Source organism: Dromiciops gliroides, chromosome 2 (assembly GCF_019393635.1).
Source record: "Dromiciops gliroides isolate mDroGli1 chromosome 2, mDroGli1.pri, whole genome shotgun sequence".
In the NCBI taxonomy this organism is placed as follows: Eukaryota; Metazoa; Chordata; class Mammalia; order Microbiotheria; family Microbiotheriidae; genus Dromiciops; species Dromiciops gliroides.
Window position 1 is genome coordinate 562,775,791 of NC_057862.1, and position 22,972 is coordinate 562,798,762.

General features: G+C 39.8%; 1 protein-coding gene across 1 annotated transcript; it reads right to left on the bottom strand.

Annotated features, from left to right (window-relative positions):
• Positions 1-5,756: 5,756 nt before the first annotated feature.
• Positions 5,757-19,898, bottom strand: SNRPB2 (small nuclear ribonucleoprotein polypeptide B2). Its single transcript, XM_043980863.1, has 7 exons — positions 19,763-19,898; positions 17,888-17,976; positions 16,757-16,929; positions 11,009-11,149; positions 9,498-9,548; positions 6,855-6,943; positions 5,757-6,341 (listed from the first exon to the last, which is right to left on the bottom strand). Exons 2-7 carry the CDS (start codon positions 17,949-17,951, stop codon positions 6,182-6,184), a joined length of 678 nt encoding a protein of 225 aa, XP_043836798.1. The 5' UTR covers positions 17,952-17,976; positions 19,763-19,898; the 3' UTR covers positions 5,757-6,181.
• Between the last annotated feature and the right edge of the window lie 3,074 nt (positions 19,899-22,972).

Consider the following 22,972-nt stretch of genomic DNA (forward strand, 5'->3'; position numbering starts at 1 on the left):
TCCCAGAAGTCGACTATAGACTATTAGGACCCATATGGGTATTGGCAATCCGCTGCAACTCACAAAACTCCAGTGACAAAGCAAAGGTTCCCATTTGAATAGTATTTTCCTTAAAATTTAGGGGGTGGAAATTTCCTTCATTATAGGAAAGAAACCTATGAAAAGGAGTAAAAAAATAAATGTTTGATGTTATATCAAGATGTAATTTGGTGGCACAGTGAATAGAGTTACTGGGCTTTTATCAAGAAGACCTGAATTCAATTCTAGCATCAGATACATTCAGGCTGTGTGAGACCCTTAAAGCTGTCTCCCTCAGTTTCTTCATCTGTAAAATGGGGATAATAGTTCCTACCTTCCAGGGTTTAGGGAGAGGAGGACAAAATGAGATATTTATGAATTGCTTTGCAAACCTTAAAGCTCTCTATAAACATGTTTATTATAATCGTGATTTGCCTTACAGCAAGGTTACCCTACCTCTGTGTAGTTCCTATAATAGATGTATCAATAGATTGCTTACCTTTTAAAACTCAGATGCACTGCCAACCCCTTTCTAGCTATTTGGATATGGTGGTGGTCATTCATAGCCAACTAGCATTTATTAATAATATCTACCAAGTACTGGGGATACAAAGAAAGGAAGGGGGGAAAAAACAGCCCCTGCTCTCAAAAAGCTCAGTTTAATGGGAGAAACAACATACAGATAACCACGTAAAACCAAGATATAGATAGGATAAACTGAGGATAGTCTCAAAGGGCAGGCACCAAAATTTAGGACCGGGAAGGGCTTCTTGCAGATGGGGGGACTGCAGTTGAGACTTGAAGTCAGAGAAAGTAGGAGGTAAAAATGAGAAAGGAGACCAAGCAAAGGGGTGTGGCAATAGTCTAGGCATGAGGTGATGAAGGCCTGGACCAGGCTGGTGGGAAGGTCAGAGGAAAGAAAGGGTCATACATGAGAGATGTTAAAATGACAAAATTGTCAGGATTTTACAATAGATTGGGCACAGGGGATGGGAATGAGGAATCGAGGATGACACCTAGGTTTTGAGCCTGGGTGACTAGGAAGATGGTAGTACCTTCAACAGTAATTAGGAAATTAAGAAGGGAAGGTTGGGATGAGAAGAACATAGAATTTATTTTGGGACATATTGAATTTAGGATGTCTATGTGATATCCAATTCAATTATAAGATAGCTGGAGATGCAAGACTAGGGGTCAGGAGAGAGGTTAGAAGTACACAAGTAGGGGACACCTAGATGGTGCAGTGGATAAAGCATGGGCCCTGGATTCAGGAGGACCTGAGTTCAAATCCGAAGTCACTTAACCCTCCATTGCCCTGCAAAAACAAAAACAAAAACAAAACTACTCTAGAAGTACACAAGTAGATCTGAGAGTCATCTGTATGGAGAAGATAATTAAATCCACAGGAGCTGAGATCTCCAAGTGAAATAGTATAGAAGTATCACATTCCACAGGAAAGAACCTTGGGGGACTCCCAAGGTTAGGACTTAATCTGGATGAAGATCCAGCAAACAGGCAGAAGGAGAACCATGATAGAGCAATATCTTGCAAATCTTAAGGAAGAGATTTATCAATGAAAAGAGGGTGGATTGCCTGTCAAAGGCTACAGGACAGTCAAGAAGAATGAGGATTCAGGAAAGGTCACTAGATTTAGCAATTTAAGTGATCATTAATAACTTTAAAGAGAGAGCAGTATCAGTTAAATGATGAGGATCAAAGCCAGATTGTAAAGTGAGAGGAGGTGGAGGTATCTAATATCAATGTCCATCTCAAGGAGTTTAGACAAAAAAGAGAGGAGAGATAGACAACAACTAACAGGGATGAATGGTTAAAAGAAGGATTTTTTGAGAGAGAGAAACGGACACTGCAGATGGTAAGAAAGTGGCCAGTAAACAAGAAAAGATTAAAAGACTAGAGATGATAAACTCTGCTGAAGAAGGCAGAATGACAGCACTTTTGCACACGTAGGGGTTTACCTTGGCAAGAAGAGTCACCTCTTCATGTGAAACAAGAGTGAAGGAAACAGTGGCAGAAGGTATGAGTTATGTGAGATACAGAGAGAGAAGAGGGAGAACTCTGAGAAGGGCCTCAACTTTTTCAAATATAAGGAATGGTTCTCAGCTGAGAGTGGTAGAGGGAGCTAGGGGAGGTTTGAGGAAGGAAAAAAGTCTAAAAAAGCCACTGTGGTAAATAGAATAGTGAATTGATTAGGAAGTGTAAAAGGATTGTCTTCCTGCACTGAAGACCCGGTTGAGATCCACCTCTAATGGTCAGTTAATATGGTTTCAGGACTTTCTTCAGCTTTATTTAGCAGAATGTAAGAGGCTGGGATTTGGAAAGATAAGATCATTGATGTGTGAGAATTGGAATTGCATCCCCTACGGGAGAGATACTGTAGGGAAGCTCCACCATGAGAAGGCATGTGATTTGGGCGTCCAGGAACTTGCATCTGTAGAGCCACCTGGTAGACTTGTCAAAGTTGCCAGCCAATTAGCTTGGGGCTGTGTGTGTGGATGGCCCTGTTCCTGGTTTCCAGGGGGGGTTCAGGAAGAAGCCTGAGAGGAGAACTCTTTCGCCCAGGACCTCGTGTGGAGAACTCTTTCGCCCAGGACCTCGTGTGGAGTGGAGCAGAGATGCTGACTCCCTTAGATAGATGAAGGAATCTTGGACTCTTTCTCTCTGATCACTATATTCTAATGCACCTTAATAAAATGCTTAAAAGCCTAAACTCTTACTAAAGCTTCTAATTTAAGATGACCACTCATTAGATTTTCGACATTCTAGCTAGAATTTTAGCCCCTTACAGATGGCATAAAGGGGAAAGGGACTTGAGAGAACAGTGTAAAGTTAACTGGTTCACTACACCCAAAGGGCCATGGGGCTATGCACACTACCCTTTGACCCAGTAATACCACTACTAGGTCTGTATCCCAAAGTGATCATAAAAAAGGGAAAAGGACCCACATGTACAAAAATATTTATAGCAGTTCTCTTTGTGGTGGCAAAGAATTGGAAATTGAGGGGATGCCCATCAACTGGGGAATGGCTGAACAAGTTGTGCTATATGAAGGTAATGGAATACTATTGTGCTGTAAGAAATGAGCACATTTCAGAAAAACCCAGAACTGATAAGTGAAGTGAGCAGAACCAGAACATTGTACACAGTAACAGCAACACTGTGCCATGACCAACTGTGATAGACTTTGCTCTTTTACAATGATCCAAGACAATTCCAAAGGACTCATGATGGAAAATGCCCTCCACATCCAGAAAAAGAACTGTGGGATCTGAATGTAGATTGAACCATACTTTTTCAACTTTTTTTGTTGTTGTTGTTGAGATTTTTCCCTTTTGTTCTGATTCTTCTTTCACAATGACTAATGCAGAAATACGTTTAATGTGATTGTACTTACATAACCTGTATCAGACTGCTTTCAGTTTTGGGGAGGGGAGAGGGAAGGGAGGGAGGTAGATTTGGAATTCAAAATCTTATAAAAACAAATCTTGAAAACTATGTTTAGATGTAACTGGAAAATAATAAAATACTTTTAAGATTAAAAGTTAACTGGCTTGGGGCAGCTAGGTGGCGCAGTGGATAGAGCACCGGCCCTGGAGTCAGGAATACCTGAGTTCAAATCCGGCCTCAGACACTTAACACTAACTGGCTGTGTGACCCTGGGCAAGTCACTTAACCCCAATTGCCTTACTAAAAAAAAAAAAAAAAAAGTTAACTGGCTCACCAAAGGGTTAAGATGGGAAAGGGAGGAGAGTGTACCTAGTGTACTGGGAAAGAATTAAAGGTTGGAAGGATCGGACATCATGGTAAGGATGAACAGGGTTTGGAGTTGTAAGAAGTGGTGGAATGAAAAGAGATCATGATCAGATAAAGGAATTTTAGAGTTCATGAACATGGATGTGGAACACGTGGGTGATGGTAAGATCAAAGGTATGACTATCTATGTATGTAGCTTCAGTTAGGTGAAATAAGTCATGGGAAATGAGTACACTGAAAAACTGGGGAGTAGAAGTGTGTGTGCGGGAGGGCAGAGATATTAACACATGCTGAAGTCCCCTAGAAGGGCAGAAGTTGGAGGAGAAAAACTGATCCAAAACCTGAACTCATTGAGGGGGAAAGTGTCAGTAGATAAGAGCTAATAGAATCTTTGTTGGATGATAAATAGGGATTGACTGTCAATGTGAGACTACCATGGTGGTGGAAGGAGGGTCTGAATTGGCAAAGGTGTGCAGGGGGTAATCAAAATTCCCTGCTGAGATTAAGGAGTTGGGTGTCTAAGTGCAAGTGCAATCAGTACCGTAATGGTCATTCAGAGAAACTGTGTCATTGAGGTCTCAGTGAGTGCTAGATGGAAGGAGAAAGAAAGGAAAAAAACTAGGATGAAATCTAGCTTGTTACCTACAGAGCACACTCCAGAGAAGGGGCAGAAGGAAGTGTTGGGAATGAGAATAATCAGTGAGGGAACTGGATTTGAACAATGACCTTCTGCGATTTCATAACCACTGGGTTGGGATGGGTTGTTATTGTCTTTTGTTCCCAAAGAGGACCATGACATTAGGGTGATGTCATGACTTGCACTGAATTGGATTTAAGTGAGGGAAGGCTGTGGAAAATCACCAACCTCACTCTCTCCTCCAGTCATCTGGGTTCAGTAAAAAAGTATATATTGGGGCAGCTAGGTGGTGCAGTGGATAGAGAACCAGCCCTGGATTCAGGAGGACCTGAGTTCAAATCTAGATTCAGACACTTAACACTTACTAGCTGTGTGACCCTGGGCAAGTCACTTAACCCCAACTGCCTCACCAAAAAAAAAAAAAAAAGTAAAGATATATATCAGAACTGGAGAGGGCCCCAGATGTTTTAAGGCTATTGGAGTTAAGTGACTTGCACGGGGTCAGACAGCTAGTGACTGAGATGAGATCTGAACTCAGTGCCACCTAACTGCCCCTATAGGGTGGGTATGACCAGTTCTAAGTAGGTTAATGATTGAGGAGTGAATCTGGGGAGGTTATGATTGTCCATAATTTTGGCCATGAATATAACTGTCAAAGGGCATCAGGCAGCTGTGTGTGACTGGAAAGCGGTATGGCTAGAGTGCCCAGACAGGGCAAGACAAGCCTTGTGGAGTCACGGATGGCCAGAGGGGGTACCTGGAGCACAGTGGAAAGGGAAAGATATCTGATTATGCTTGAAAGGAAAATGTTATTTTCTTTCCTAAAGGCATTTTTTTTACTGTTGTTTCTTTTTTTTTAAAATCAATCAATCAATTAATTAATTAATTAAAGTTTGCAATTTTTGTTTAGATGAGATTTCCAATTTCAAATTTTTTCTCCCTCCCTCCCCTCCTCCCCTAGAGAGTAGGTAATCTGATATATAACATTAAACATACTTCTGCATCCTAAAGGCATTTTAATATTAGGCTTAAAAATAAAATTCCTCAGTGATGGAGTAGGGTGGGAACTGAAGGTAATTTGAAAAACATATGGTATTAATTTTTTAAAGTTTAAATAAAGTTTGAAGAAATCTATACTCAGTTTTTCGGTGTAACCCTCTCTAAAGGCTACCATCAGATGACATTGAGGTCCCTCTTAGTCTTGAGAGTCCAAGAACTTCAAAGTCGGCACACTCTTTGCATCCATCCTCCCAAAAGGAAGGAAATGGTTACTTTCTAAGTACCCTTTTCTTTGACTTTCTATGATAATCATTTTCTATCACCATGAAAAAAAATTAGCTGTTTACTAATTTCCTCTCTCAAATACATCTTTAGTTCTTTAACAGTATTTCAAAGCTTCTACTGGTCATTCCAAAATAAATGTGATTAGGAAAACACAATTAAAATGTGGCCATAGAAAAAATTATAATATAGAACAGATAAAGGGAGAAATGGGTCCCCCCGCAAAAGGCATAACATTACATATTGAATATGAGTAAATTTTAATTGCACAAAATGTCTCTGGCACGTTGCAGTACTCCAAATTTGTAAGGGACACTGGAGAATCTCAGCTTAAAAAAAAGTTTACACAAAATGTTTTGCTACTTTCACTGCTGCCCTCAGAAAGCTCTTCAAAATTTCTGAATTGTAGAATTCAAAAAACGAAGAACAGAAGCCATCAATAAAACCAAGTCATTTAAAGAATGTCCATAGAGCTATTTCTTGGCATATGTAATCTTCATGGCATGGGACGGTGTGATCTTAAATCCTTGTAAGGCATCTCTGGCAGCGCCAGCCTGGCCATCATTTTCAAACTCCACAAAAGCAATGTCATGCCTTCCGGGTACCAACCGCACTTCTTTGAAACCAGGAAACCTTTAAATAATAAAAAAAAGGGGTAGGGGTGGGGGGAAGGGGGGATGAGCATCAAGTATCTGATATCAATTATGAAATCAATTTATTACAACCCCCCCACACACACACAATGATAAAGGGCTCTGTGTATCTGCCCCTGAAACACTACTCCAAACCAAAAATGAGTTGTATTAGGATGTAAAAAAATCTATCTTTACACACACACACACACACACACACACACACACACACGTGTGTGTGTGTGTGTGTGTGTGTGTGTGTGTGTGTATATTTGTATAGATATAGATAGATACACACACATTACGTTCTATCAAGGCTTTGTCTCATGTTTTACTCATGTGTATTGTTCAAGTGACAATCCTAGACCAAATCAGTAAACCAGCAGAAAATTGTTATTCTTGAAATGAACAGATAGATTAAAATCACGAAACTATAATTTGTTCTATCAGGGGGCTTTCATTCGAAGCAAAGAATCATTTATTTAAAAAAACAACAACAACAAAACAAACTTACTGATTAAACAGCATAGATAACATCATTTCATTAGTCTCCTCTGGCAAGTTATTTAGGAATAAAATATAATTTGGTGGGTAGTCAGGCACCTGCAAAAATGCAAAATAAATTTAGGTCGCAAAGAAAGGAACTAATTGTAATGTTCTTTGCTCTTATCTTAAACCAACAATTTCAGAGTCTAACAGACCAAAAATGCCAGTAGAGTTCATAGAAGAAAAAAATATATAATATAAACAGTTCAGGAATTCATTTTTACTGGCATAAAGGCAACAGATTTGGTTGTACATAAAACCCTTCTGATTCCCAAAACTGTCCTCATTAACAAAGAGAAAAAGAATGTCCTTCCAATATAATCAATATATTTAATATTAATATCATCCAATATAATCAAAAGAACTGAGAGTCCTGAAGAAAGGGAGAACTTTGGAGAGAACGTGGACAGCTTCTTGAATCATTATATATTTGAAGAAGAGGGTAGAGGTGGGAAAGAAGGATAAAGAATTCCCTCTAATAAAGAGAAATCTATAGAAACTATTTCCTATAAGTATAGTACATAGCCCACAGAGCATCAAAGAATCAGAAGGGACCTTAAGAAGTTATCTAGTCCAAACTCTGCCTGAACAAGACTCTTCCCTTCACAGCATTTCTCCATCGATCTTTTGCTTAGAAATGTTTTAGTGATGGAGAATCTATTTCCCAAAGCTGTTCATTTCTTAGAGGATTAATAACTGTTACAAGTTTTTCTTTATATTATATATATATATATATATATAAAATATTTCACCCATTACTCTTAGTTCTCAGTCAGTCAATAAGCATTTATTAATCGCCTAATATGTGCCAGACACTGCTAAGTGCTTACGATAAGAAGCAAAACATAATCCTTGCAAGGAACTCACAATCTAATGGGGGAAACATGCAAAAATACACACAAATAATCTATCTACAGAATAAATAGGAAATAATAGAAAGAAGGCACTGGAATTGAGAGGTTGGTTGGGGAAGGTTTCCTGTAGAAGTTGAGATATTATTTAGGACTTAAAGGAAGCCAGGGAGATCAGTAATTGGAATAGAGGAGGGAGAAGAGCATTCCAGGCATGGGGGACAGCCAGAGAAAATGCCCAGAGCCAAGAGGATGGAGTATTTTTTGTTGTGGAACAGCCAGGAGGCCAGCATCACAGGACTGTAGAGTATATGGCAGAGGGAAAGGTGTAAGAAGACTGAAAAGGTGAGTGGGGCAGGGAGGAGGGAGAGATCATAAAGGGCTTTGAATACCAAACAGAGGATTTTGTATTTGATCTTGAAATTGAACAAGAGCCACTGGAGTTTTTTCGGTTTGGTCTTTCTTTTTTTTTTTTTTTTTTTGGGGGGGGGGAGGATCTGATATGATTAAACCTGTGCTTTAGGAAAATCTGGTGCCAAGCACAAGAAGCCAGACCTTCAAATGAATATATATAGCAATCAAAAAAAAAATTATTAGGGGACTGTTTATAGGTAGAAACTGGCAGTGTCAGATTCCATTTTCATCATTCAACAGATCTAAGTGCCTACTGCATGCAAAGCACCATAGGGGAAACAAAGATGACAATGACTACACACATTTAGATAACACTTTCCATGTAGTATCATCTCAATTGATTCTTCACATCTCTGTGAAGCAGGTAGGGCAGATATTACCTTCATTTTACAGATGAACTGATGTTAAGTCACTTATCAAAGGTCATAAAACTTACAAGTTAGTGGTGAACCAGGTCCCAAAGCCAGGTTTTTAAACTCTAAGCCTAGTGTACTTCCCACTATGCCACATTGTCTGTCCAATAACCAGTGTACCTCAAAGATGAATAAGGCTCAAATCATAGGAGCTGGATTCAAATTCCACCCCTCATGCTTACTACCTGTTTGACACTGGGCAAGTCACCCTCAGTGGGCCTCAGTTTTCTTATTTGTAAAACGAGGCGAATGTACTAAAAAACTTCTGAAGTCCCTTTCTAGCTCTAGACCAGAGGCGGCAAACAGAGAGTGCAGCGGAACCAGATTAAAATGTAACTGAGAAATATTTAACAAAATATAAAACAGAACACAGATAATGTTAATATGTAGTTCTCTAAGTCAATATGCAGCCCACAATGATATTATATACAGTTTAGCAGCCCCCTTTTCTTTCTTTCTTTTTTTTTTTTTGCGGGACTATGGGGGTTAAGTGACTTGCCCAAGGTCACACAGCTAGTACATGTCAAGTGTCTGAGGCCAGATTTGAACTCAGGTACTCCTGAATCCAGGGCCGGTGCTTTATCCACTGCGCCACCTAGCTGCCCCAAGCAGCCCCCTTTTCTATCTGAGTTTGATACCACTGCTCTAGACCACAGACTTATGACCCCAAGGTGCTTCTAATCTAACACTCTTGACTCTGACATTAACTTGACCTGTGAGATGAGGATAATATAAACTCTACACCTTAGTTTTCTTCCCCTTTAAAAGGAAAAGTATTATTTTTCCTTTTAGAAATGTCTTTCTTCTGGGGTAACTTGCTATGTTTGAAAAATGTTTGCTACTCATGATGTGGTATCTCCTATATTCATAGAATTTATCTTTGGTTAGTTCTTTTTTTAAAAGAAAATAAGGATTCTATAAAGAAAAAGTTACCTGAGGATTTGGGGTTGAATTTCCTTGGGTGTTAGCTGAATTTGGTGTGGCCTAACAAGAGAAACATAAAACAAGGTTACAATATCTCGACATTACAAACAGCAGGAGTTCAGATTTATAATCGCTGAAGTACTGTAATAACTTCAGGAAGCTATTATATTTTGTGTTCCATTAAGAATAACTTTCAATGCTAGATCTAAAACACATAGAGATAATTTCTTTTTTTAATGAACATAAAAAGTATGGTCCCTATTTTGAAAAGCCCAGGCCTGACCTTTACAAATATTACAAAAATGAAGCTTGTACAGTTTTAAATTTTCCGACCAAAAGTTTCAATTTTATCTTCTATTAGAAGAACAACTTTGAAATAAAAGACAGACACTTCCATAAATAGCCAACTGGATGTGATCAAAGAAAAAAAACAACCTCCATCCAATGAAATCTGTTTCTAAAAACATTCACTAGTTGTTTTCAGGGTGATATCTAAGTTATGCTGTATAATTTACATTAAATCTCTCACTAAAGTTACTCAAAACATTCACAGACAAGGGCCTTTTAACTGTAGTATTTTTTCTTTTTTTGTTTGTTTGTTTGGTTTTTTGCAGGCAATGAGGGTTAAGTGACTTGCCCAGGGTCACACAGCTAGTAAGTGTCAAGTGTCTGAGGCCGGATTTCAACTCAGGTACTCCTGAATCCAGGGCCGGTGCTTTAACTACTGCTCCATCTAGCTGCCCCAGTAGTATTTTTCTTAGCAGAAAGACCAGAATTTAAGAATTCCTCAAAGGACAAAGCTGCTTGACAAAGTAAATTTGTTTTTTTTGTTTTGGTTTTTTTTTTTTTTTTGCGGGGCAGAGGGGGTTAAGTGATTTGCCCAAGGTCACACAGCTAGTAAGTGTCAAATGTCTGAGGCCGGATTTGAACTCAGGTACTACTGAATCCAGGGTCAGTGCTTTATCCACTGTGCCACCTAGCTGCCCCTGTTTTTTTTTTTAAATCTAGAAAGCCAAAAAAACAACCAAAAAAAGATAGGCTGAAAATTTTTTGTTTCAAATTAAAATTATAATATATTTTTAGGTGAATTTATGTGCCTGGTCTTTCTAGTGTTAAAAATGTCAATATGTCAATGATTTCTTTATATACATCATAACATAATGGGAATCTGAAGACCTAAAGACTTCAGCAACTCAGCATTTGAGTTGGCAAATATACATGTAAAACCAATGAAATCAAATGTTATGTAAATAATTTGGCTGACACATTTTCACATTCAATATTTATGCAGGTGATTAGCATACCTATTTTTGAATCTTTTACCTGCTATGACACAAATTTTATTGAATTTTCAGAATTCCAATACTTCAACATTAACAATAAACCTGAAAAAAACCTCCTCAAACACACAATAATATATAAATCTTCTGTGGCAAAAGTGTTAACAAAAAAACCCATGCAATCTTTACATGAAAGATGATTACTTTTACAAAGTTTTTACTGCATTTTTCTCAGCTTACCTGACCAGGCTTTTTGTTTGCAGCATTAGCAGTTTGCTCCAAAGATTTAGCCTTTTTCTTTTCTTTTTTCTTTTCCTTATCAGCAAAAGTGCCCCGCATTTTAGAGATTACATCTGAGTCTGTTTTTGCATATTGAATTCGCTGTTTTAATTTTTGAAAAAGATTGAGTTTGTTATTCTAAATGTCATAAATATTTCAGACTTCTTTACTAAAATAAAGTATTAAATGCTCATTTAAACACATTTCTAAGAAAACATATATCACAATTAGAAAATTTTTTCTTGTCAAATGTGTCGTTGTTCACCACTTAAAAAGTATGTTTTATGTTTGTATCAAATCAGGTTTACTTAAAAGTAAAACTATAGTATAATCTATCAACAAGCATTTGTTAAATGCTAATAAGATGATCTTGGATTATCTGTACAACTTCCCTTTAGGCACAAATAGCTTTTAACGATGTCTTTAGACAACAGCTCACAAAAGGTTAGAAATCTATTTTTACCTTAGCCCAATTAGTTCACATAAGCAAGTTCTGTTTCCTTTAAAGCATTTAAGTGTACTTAAGTAAAATAAAATTCATTATCTTTTCCCTAAACCCTCTCTACTTTCTCATTACTAGAGAGGGCACCACCTTCTCAGTCACCTATGTTCACAATCTCAGTATCATTTCAATTCTTCACTAGTATTCACTTCACATATCAAATACTTTGCTAAATCTTATAGCTACCTTCACAGCATCCCTTACACAAATCCCCTATTCTCCACATGTAGCCACAACCCTAGTTCAAGCTTCCATCACCTTGTGTGGACTACTACAGTCTTCTTATTCCTCTCCCTGCCTTAAGTCTCTCCCCTCTCCAACCTGTCTCCTACTCAGCAGCCAAGGTGATTTTTATAAAGCAAGGTTTACTCATCTCTCCTTTGCTCAAAGAGTTTCGCTGGTTCCCTGCTACCCCCAGGGTCAAATATAAACTCCTCTTTCTGGCATTTAAAGCTCTTCATATTCTGGGCCCTTCCTGCCTTGCAAGGCTTTCTAAGCCAGTACATCCATCCATTCTTTCTGTGTTCCAGCTATACTGACCTAATTAAAGTTCCTGGAAAATGACATGTGACATCCCATGTCCATGCCTTTGCATTGGCCATCCCCATGCTGTCACCTCTCCTCTTAGGATTCCTGGCTTCTTTCAGATTGAATTCAAATGCCACCAGCCAGAAGTTTGTCCTTGTCCTACTGGCTGCTAAAATCTTCCCCTTTTTGGATTACCTTTATTTATTCTGTATGTATCTTGCATGTACCTATGTATTAGTATGCTGTTTTCCTTATTAACATGGATGCTCCTTGAGAGCAAGGACTATTTTTTGCCTTCTTTATCTCCAGTAAGCACTTAATGCTTGTTGACTGTTGACATTAACAAGATTTAATCACATTATTTAGGTGCACAGAGAATACAGGTACTTGCTTGTTGTTGGATTGTTTCAGTTCAGTCTTTGTGACATTATTTTGGGGTTTTCTTGGTAAAGATATTGGAGTGGTTTGCCATTTCCTTCTCCAGCTCATTTTATAGGTGAGGAAACGAGACAAATAGGGTTAAGTGACTTGCCCAGGGTCACAGAGCTAGTAAGTGTCTGAGGCTGTATTTGAACTCATGAAGATGAGTCTTCCTGACTTTCAGGCTCAGCACTCTATCCACCATGCCACCTAGCTGCCCCCAAGCTGCCCACCTTATTTATTTACAAACTAATGTTACTCCCATTCCAAACTGGCACAATTTCTAGTTAATAGCTATCTTTCTTGCTTATAAATTACTACCTGCCTATTTAAAAGCCAAGAAAATTCTGTCCTGCTGAGAGCTGATGAGAAATTTAAAGTAGAGGCAGTGCTGTAGAAATGGAGAAGGCAAAGACGATGTCACCAATAATAGAAATTCTCTTTTTCACACCAGCATTAATTATCTTTAAAGGGACAACCTAAAAATTTGGTAAGAAGGTCTTAGGAAGAGCCTAAGACTGTCACTAAATTTTGTCATTAGAGATTCTCTTAGACTTCAGTCTGAATCTGTGTCCCTAAATTACTTTTTTTATGTGAGGGTTTCATATGTATTTATCCTTCATCCTCCCCAAATATCTAATAATAACAGCAGCTAACATTTATACAGTATATACTATGTGCCAGACATTTTACAAATATAATCTCATTTCATCCTCAAAACAACCCTGGGAGGTAGGCACTAGGTATTATTCCCATTTTACAGATAATGAAACTGACGCAAACAGAGGTTAAGTGCCTTACTTGCCCAAGGTCACATAGCTACTGTATGAGACAACATTTGAACTCAGGACTTCTAACTCCAAGCCTGATGCTCTCTCCATTGTACCACCTATCTGCCCTCAAAGCTTCAATATCATATATATCCCTACCTTCCAGAAGAGTGTGATTAAGTATTCTAGGAACTATTACTTTATTTAAATGTTTACATTAGGAAAATGTAACACAGACAAATTAGCCTACTGTTACTCCTTATATAAGATTGTTGATTGACATTGTGAATCATAAAATATCAGAGCTGGAAGGAATATCAAATCATTTAGCTCCATCTTCGTTTTACAAATTGATAAACTGAGGCCCAAAGACCCACCCATGGCCATGGAGCTGGTTAGGAGTCAGTCATGCCTGGAACCCATGTCTCCTATTCTACACAAGGCATGGCTGGTGGGAGGTGTTGGGATAAATGCTTCACAGAAAATACTTTAAGAGTCTCAGCTGAAGGACTGGGGAAAATTAGCCTAGAGAAGGGAGACTAGGGACAGGAGCAGGGATAATGGAAGAATATAACCAAGAGAAGGAATGAACTCAAAGGCATGTCATATGGAAGAGATGACACTTATTTTCCTTGGCTCTAGCACAGAGTTAGGAATAACGGGGGAAAGTTGCTAAGAGGCAGGACAAACAACCTAACAATGGGAGATTTTCAAGAGTAGAATGGGTTGCTTCAGAAGGTAGTGGCTCTCCCCTCACAAGAGGAAAAGCAAAGCTAGATGCCTGTCGGTTATGTTGTGGAAGAGATTTCTGTTCAGGTGTAGTTTGGCTTCTGAGATCCCTCCTCATTCTGAGATTCTGGGCTAAGTATAATACAGGTTGGATAGTAAGTTATGAAGGAGAAAAAGCAAAGACTTGGAAAAATTTGGGAAAAAAAGGAGATATGGGGGGGGCAGCTAGGTGGTGCAGTGGATAAGGCACCGGCCCTGGATTCAGGAGGATCTGAGTTCAAATCCAGCCTCAGACCCTTGACACTTACTAGCTGTGTGACCCTGGGCAAGTCACTTAACCCCAACTGCCTCACCAAAAAAAAAAAAAAAAAAAGGAGATATGGGCAAGCAGAGATGACCAGGAGAAGCTCTCCATGGCCTGTAGTGAAAAAACATTGATAAATAGTATAAATAACGTACTTGTTTTACTCAATTTCCAGGAAACCCACAGAGGGGATGGTTTTGGTAGGAATGGATTAGAATCATTAACCATTCTGTCAGACACAGATTTAGAGCTGGGCTGATAGGGGTCTTGCTCATCTAAATCCAACTGTCATTTTACAGATTGGAAAAAACAAAGTAAAGAAGAGGTTCAGTGACTTGCCCAAGGTTACCCAGGCATCTTGGGGCAGAACTAGTATGTGAACTCTGGCCTTCCGCCACCAGAGCCAATACACCTCCTTCACCCTGCTCACGCTCACTCACCCACACAGCCCATTCATTGCCTAATCTTCCTCAACATCATCTCTCTGACCCACCCCTTTCTTTCTATTCCCACAGATACCATCTTCCTCAGAATCTCACCCCCTCTTGCCCAGGGGACTGCAATAGCCTCCTCCTCGTCTCCCTGCCCCCCTGTGTCTCCTCCAAGGCTCCAGGTCTGGCCATTGTCATCTCCTCCCCTACGCAAACTCTATTGGCTCCCTGTGTAAGTTCCTCTGGTTTCTTCCTATCTGATAATTACTCCCTTCCATGCAGTAAATGGTCCAGTCATTCTGGTCTCCTTGTTGATCCCCACCAGCCATGAGGCTCCCTCTACTATCTTTGTACCTCTGCAATTGCTCTTCCTTATATACAGAATGTTCTTCCTTTTAACCTCCACCTCTTAGAACCCCCAATTCCTTCAAAATTCAGTTCAAATACTATCTTCTACAGGCCATTCTTTGTCCCCAAGCTGCCAGTGCTTTCTCCTCTAAGATCATCTTGAAACTACTCTGTATATATACTATATACCGCATATCTTCCTATTTACCAAATGATACACCACTGTGTGTTCTCCATAGAATGTCAGCTCCTTGAAAGCAAGGGCAGTACATCATGTTTTCTTTGTATTCCCAGAGCTCAATAGAGCCTGGCACTCAGTAAGCACTTAATAAATGCTTGTTGATTGATTTTACTCAAGCTAAAGACACTTGGTTCCAGAAGCCAAACTACTACCATGCCTGATCCTAAACAATGATAGGATTCCCTTTGAAGATAACAATACAGTTCTAGGCCTCTGCCTCCTTCTCCTTCTCTGCCAAAGGTACAGGTTTGTTGTTTTTAAAATATTCTGATAATTTTAATTTAATTATAATCCATTCCTTTTGTAATTCTTTTTTTATTTTATGCATTTAAAGGGAGCTAAAAGGCTTCACCAAAGAGCCAAAGTTATCCAGGACAAGATAAGAACCCCTGGAATAGGTGATTTTTAGTTAAAAAATCTTATGATCTGCTGGGAAATGCTCTCCACATCCAGAGAAGGAACTTGGGAGGCTGAATGCAGATAAAAGCATACTATTTTCACTTCTTTGGTTTGTTTTTCCCTTTTGTTCTGTTTCTTCTTTCACAACATGACTAATGTAGAAGTAAGTTTAACATGACTGCATATGTATAACCCATATCAGATTGCCATCTTGGAGAAGGAGGAAGGGAGAAAGATTTAGAACTCAAAATCTTATAAAAAATGAATGTTGAAAACTATCTTTACATGTAATTGGAAAAAATAGAATACGATTTATAAATAAACAGATAAATGAAAATCTTATGATGCTATGATTCTCTCACCTACAAGGAAACCATTAGAAAGTGACTATCTAAGATGACAAGAGTCCAGTGGGAAGACCCTCAGACAATTCTATTAGAACAGACATTTTGGTGATGATTAAAAGTATGAGACATAAAAAGAAAGACACTTTGGGCATTATCTCCTTTTCTCTGAAAGGGAATGATTTATCTAGGTGTAATATTACTTTATATAACATACTAACTTCTGCTCTTAAAGCAACCTGAAGAGCCCAATTCTTTTCCATATTTACTTAACTAAATTCATTTCAGGAAAAACAACAACTATTAATAACCATTTTCTTCAGGGAATGTGAAATCACAAACTAGCACTCAAAACCAGGTCTTGAGCATAAGTTTCAATCTCAAATAACAATAATTTCAAGTATATGTAGTCTATATTAACAATTTTAAGATCAGAGGATAGTAGATTTATCTAGAGCTGAAACAGACCTTGGAGGTCAGCCACCTAGTCCCACACCTCATTCTGAAGACGAGGAAAGGAGGCAACAAAGAAAAGTGACTTGCCTAATTGCACAGCTAACACGTGTGTGGAGGTGGCATTCAGTCCCAGGTCTACCTGACTCTAGCACATTTATCTGGTATATTAAGCTGCCTCTTCAAAAAATAAAAATAAAAAAGACACAAAATATAGGATACTAGCTGAAAAAAACTTACCATTGGTTTACCATAAAATGGAAAGCCTTGTAACTGTCTCAAAGCATTTGTGGATGAGCCAAGTTCTTTAAATATAACAAATGCTTGCCCTCTCATCTTCATGGTCTTTAAAGCCACAATATCTACTACATGGCCAAACTGAGAAAAGAGTGCGTACAACGATCTCTTCAGTTCTATGCAAAATCAGAAGAGAAACAAGTTAACTATAAATGAAAAAAGTATGTTGCAAAAAGCTAAGAACATTACACACCCCTTGTGCTGCTCCCATCCTCTATTCCAGGCAAAGGAAGAATTTAAGCTGTGACGGTTTAAATTTGCTTTTGAGCCTTTGCTTGTTTTTTTGCTACACTGTCAATTAAGACTCTCCCACTGAGAAAAGAGCCATTACAATTGACTAGACAGTATAAAGATTTTGTAAGATAAAATAAATTCAGTCTCTCCACTTATAAGCTTCAAATAGCAACAGCAGGAGGCAAGCTCGCCTTGAAATTCAATCTATAGTTAGTTCCAAATCGTTGAAATTAGATTTGATGTACCTCCTACCTCTCTTTGCAGAGGTGGGATTCTATGGGTGTGGAATACTCCATATATTGTCAAGTATCACTGAAGTGTTTTTTTCTGAACTGTTTTTCCCCTCTTTCTTTTATAATCTGTTACTTCACAGTGGTTCACTGGATAGGTGAAAGACGTAACCATATATTCATAAATGAAAGTGATCGAAAATAGACAAATGACCTAAACTAATACTTTAAGCACAGAAATAAGCAATTGGGGTGAATGAGGGAAAAGAGAGTTCAAGGAAACCTTTTGTAGTGTTTATTGTCTACATACAAGATCAGTGCTATTTAAAATGTTTAATTATATGGAAAAAGTTTGAGAAAACACAGCTAATTTTGCTCATACTAAAATATTGCCATTAAGGAGTAACAAGAAAAATGCAAAAGGAGTATTAGTGAACTTTGCTAACATAAACTCCAAGACAGAAAACACTTTGAAATGAGGTCATTTTCCTTGGTACCTATGAAAGACTAAACATTTATTCAATGCAGAGTTTATATTCCATAATCAATTTCACTACCATAAATATACAGCCTAAAGCTAGGAGAGCCAAACAGATACACCAAAACTTACCTTCTTTTTTTATTTTATCATTCATATTGTTGATATAAATTGTATGATTTGGTCTGATATCCATGTTTTGGATTAAATTTCAGTGAAGCCTAGAAAGAAAAAAAATTCATTAAAAAAATTATTTTATCACCTGTTTAAAAAGGCGAGGCATTTGTCTATATTTCTTTCTAACACATTTTACCTCAGTTGGTTTGCTAAATCAAGGAATCAACTAGCATTTACTAAGCTCCTATTATACAGGAGGCAATTGTGCTAGATATTTAGGTTGGTTGGTGGTTGTCCTTTGATCAAGGAGGACCAAAATGACACCACTATATGAGTATCAAATTACAGTGTGTCCAACTGTGGCTGATCAAACCAATACCAGCTCAGAATGCTCTACACAGGTCTGGAACACATAGTCCATGTGAGCATCTGGGGTGGATTCTCTAAATTTACACATCTTGAGTTTCTTTTGAGTTACTTCAGTTCTGCTTCACTCATAGAACAACGCTTCCTTTGAGGCTGGTACACCTGGGCAGTCCTTGGCCAGTGTTTCCCATGTCATGCAATCAATTCCAAAGTTCTTCAGAGACCTTGTAGACTGAAGATGAAAGTGGAAGAATCTTCCACCTCTAGGCCTTAAGTAAATTAGTGTTGTTTCTTCCCATGCCTAGAATCCCTGAATTCAAAACTCAGCTTCTGAAGAGTAGAGATCATAGTTATTTTTTTTTCCTAATAACTCTCTCCTCAGCCAAAGGACACCCTACCCCACAACACACAAGACTGGATACCCAGAGTTTGTGAGCACTAAATAAATGGCTCCCAACAAGAAGCCTCCTCTAGTTCTCACAGCTCAGGTCCCCGATCCCCAAGTGACCTGAGCTGGGTTGTCATATGCAAGAAGTTGGTTTACCTGTCCCCCATGCCTAGAGAACTCCTTCCCTCTTCATCTCACCTACCTCTCATAATTCCAACGCCCTCCCTCTATTAATGATTTCCTATTTATTCTATATATAGCCTGCATTGTAAATATTTATTTGCAGCTGGTCGGCTCCTCTACTGGAGTGTAAGCTCCCTGAAGCCAGGGGCTGTTTTGTGTTTTTTTGAATCCTCAGAGCTTAGCACACTGCCTGGCACATAGTAGGCATCATATAAATATTAGCTATTACTCACTCTAGTGTCTGCTGTTCTTTCCTATTTATCCTGCATATAGCCTACTTTGAATATATTTGTTTACATGATTGTTTCCCGTTAGAGTGCAAGCTCCTGGAGAGCAAGCACTGTCTTCTGCCTTTTTGTATCCCCAACACGTAGCACGCTGTCCAGCACACAGTAGGTGCTTAATAGTTACTGATTAATGGATCCTCTCTCCCTCCGGGCTGCCCTGAAGTCCCAGCTTAAATATCATCTTCTACAGGTGGCCTTTCCTGATGCCCCTAAATTCTAGCGTTCAGAACAGATGGTGGCTGATTATCTCCCGAGTATCCCATCTATAGCTCGTTTGCACGCCGGTGGGCGGGGCCTTTCTTCAGCCCCCTTTTTTGATAACCCCACGGCTTAGTTTATTTAGCACAGTGCCAGGCACACAGGAGACGCATGCGTATGGACTGGGGGACTAAACCGGTGGCGGCCGGAGTGAGGAGGCCCCTGCCTAGGCTCACGAAAAGAGGCTCGTCTCCCTTCTGCGGTCGGGGACCTCCGCCTCGTAGGAAGCTTCGGCCCCGGTCTCCGAAGCCGGCCTCCCCGGGCTCGCGGATCCCCGAGGCCGGGCTGGGAGGAAGGAGGGGAGAACGGCCCCGGCTTCGTCCCCCAGGGAAACAGCGGCCGTGCCGGGAGTGAGAGAGAAAGGGCAGAAGAAAGGAGGGTCTTCGCCACCGCAGCCCCAGGTCATACCTTATAGGCTTCGGTTGCCTCTCGCAGTGCTCACTCCGCGCCGAAACACCGGAAGAGAAATGGGAGCCGCCGGAAATGGACTACATGGAGAGCCAGGAAGCTCAATCGAGCGCCGAGTCGGCTCGGGGTGTAGTCTGCGCAGGCGCAAGCAGGCGCTCGCTGTCTGGGTGTAATGGTAAGAGAAGTGTTCCAGGAACTAGGCACGGACAGGTTGGGTTAGAGGTTTGGGGGAGTGTGGGCAGGGAAAAAAGGGAACTTAAGAGAGAAAATGGGGCAGCTAGACGGCGCAGTGGACAGACCTTAGACACTTACAAACTGTGTGACCCTGAGCAAGTCATTTAATCCTCTTGGCCTCAGTTTCCTCATCCGTAAAATGAGCTGGAGAGGGAAATGGCAAATCACTCCAGTATCTCTGCCAAGAAAACCCCAAGTGAAAACAACTAAAAAAGGAGAAAATGAAAGGCTCTTTGACATGCTGCTAGACCTTGTCAATGTTGTTACCCTCCCCTCTCTGTGCTTTCTAGGTATTCGAGTTCTCCCCATCCTTCAAGGCTCTGCTCAAGCCTGTCTCTGCCCAAAAGCACCTCACTTCACTCCTGGTGCCTTCCCTCTGAGCTCACCTCCCGTGTACCCTGTATTTTTCTTGTGAGCACATGATTGCACCTCCCACCTACACCCGTGAAACTGAGCGTCTTGAAGGCTACAGTAACCTTGTATTTGACCTTTTGTTCGTATCCCCAGCAAATAACAAAGTTCCTGGCATATAGTAAGCACGTAAGAGCTTATTCTGTTTCTATCTTGTTTAAACCTAGCTGCTTCTGGTCTTCCTCATTAGACTAAGTTTCTTAAGAGCAAAAGTAACTGTTACCTTTTCCAAAAATAGCTCCAGCGCTTAGCACAGTGCATGGCATATAGTAGGCACTTCATGAATGTTTAGTGATTGATTCACTGACTGCTACCCTTGATTTGACAGGGCAATGAATAAACATTTAAGTGTCCCAAAGTGAAACAGGCAACTCAGGGAAGTTGTGGTTTCCCGGTAAGAGAGATCTTCAAACAGAAACTGGATAACAGCCAGTTTGATAGCTGATAGTGAGGATTCTCTTTGGGCTATGAGTTGGTCTAGAGGGCTGATGAGGTCCCTGTATCTTATTCCAATACTTTCCAAACTTGAAATTCTGTGAGTCTGATTTAAAAAAAAAAAATCTGTCCAGCTTCCCTCAATCTCTCTCTTTTTTTTTTGGGCGGGGCAATGGGGGTTAAGTGACTTGCCCAAGGTCACACAGCTAGTAAGTGTCAAATGTCTGAGACCGGATTTGAACTCAGGAACTCCTGAATCCAGGGCTGGTGCTTTATCCACTGTGCCACCTAGCCACCCCCCTTCAATCTCTTTTAAAACCACAAAGCATAAGGAGTGTATACCTGGCTCCTGGTTTGGGGAGTGTCAGCTATAAGCAATCTGGACTCAACCTTCCTTTATTACAATTAGTTATTTGGACACCGGATTTGATCCAGAGGAGAGTTGCCTATGTATTATAACTTAGATCATAGCCTCTGCTTCTCAAAATCTCAAAAGTGCCAATTATATTCACCTTCCAGGGAGTCCCAGTCCTCCAAATAGTATCATCAGACTGAATTGCATGAGTCTCTCTCATCTGAACATTTGGCTGTTGCTTGTCTAAGCAACCTTTTCTTTGAGTTCCTTCCTGTAGGAGTCCAAACTGATGGAGGAGGCAAAAAGGGGTTAACAGACAAACCTAAGACCTGAGCTCTAATTTAGATCTGAGCTCCAAGAGGGGCTATAACTTACAGACCCCAGTTTTGAAAGGGATTAATGGATAACTTAAGACTTGGACCCTCATCAATCCTAGGTCCTTATTAATTGTTACCTGGAGGTCTGGCTCCTATTAATTACCCCATTAATCACCACCCACAACAAAAACATAAAGAGACAGGTCACAGAGACCCTAACTGGTAAATGTTAATATCCTGAAACCAGGCCTAAAAAAGAGAGAGATCAAAAACACAAAGACACTATAACCTTGGCAAGTTGAGGTATGCTTTTTATGAAAAGGCCAAATTTGACCCCAGATTCATGTTATGACATGTAAACCCCCAAAACACACCTCCACGGAAAAAGGTACCCACCTCGGGGGTTAGCTTAGGACCCGAGGAAGTCCATATTAGGATATGAACCCCCATGTACCTCCCTAAGGTGGAGATTATTATAATGAGACTGATAGTCAATTTACCCATACTATAAATATAACTGTCTTTTCTTTCCCTATTTGTGAGACACTTCCATGGTGCCCTCCCTGTGGTCACTCACAGTATTGCAATAAAACTTGGGAAACTGAGTCATTCTTTTGGGACTCCTCACAATCAATTTGATCACCTTAATTCCATCCCACATCACAAACCATGGGGAACCTCTGAGTCTGGAGGATTTTAGGATCCAACGAGGACGACGTGGGACCTATCAGAGGCTAATTATCTGAACTGTTTATGGGTTATTGTGATTCCTATTTGTATTTTCTACAGTATTTATGGGCTAATGAGAGTCCTTTATGTCTTTTCTCAATCACTTATGAATACCTTCGGGTACTTTGCATTTTCTGTGTTTTCTGTGGGGTCTTTCCTGTATTAAGTATTATCAATCAATTAATAAGCATTTATTAAGACACAGGGGATACAAAAAGAGGCAAATGACATTCTCTGCCCTCAAGGAGCTAATAGTCTAATGGGGGAGATGACATGAAAACAAATGTTTACAAAGCAACCCATGTATAGGAAATAACTAATAGAGAGAAGGCATTAGAATTAAGAGAGGTTGGGACACCTAGGTGCAGAGCACCACCCTGGAGTCAGGAGGACCTGAGTTCAAATCTGATCTCAGACACTTAACACTTACTAGCTGTGTGACCCTGGGCAAGTCACAACCCCAAGTACCTCACTAAAAAAAAAAAAGGGAATTAAGAGAGGTTGAGGAAGACTTCCTATAGAAGGTGGGATTTTAGCTGGGACTTCTGAAAAAATAATTATTAATAATGAATTTCTTGGGCACCCAGAGACCCAGTTTTATGCTTTCTTTTTCTGAAAACCTAGAGCTTGAGGAAGTTCTCATCTCTTTCAGGGCTTAATCCTGTTCAGGGCAGATTCAAGGAATGGAGATAGGCTCAGTGAACTGATGGGATTAAACCACACCTATCT

Bases quoted from the DNA above. Each gene is read 5' to 3' on its own strand.
- SNRPB2 (XM_043980863.1), bottom strand. From the start codon at position 17,951: ATGGATATCAGACCAAATCATACAATTTATATCAACAATATGAATGAT. The intron at 16,930-17,887 runs GTAAGTTTTGGT...GATTTTGCATAG, and splicing joins TGATAAAATAAAAAAAGAAG to AACTGAAGAGATCGTTGTAC. The intron at 6,342-6,854 runs GTAAGTTTGTTT...TATTATTTAAAG, and splicing joins TTATCTATGCTGTTTAATCA to GTTTCCTGGTTTCAAAGAAG.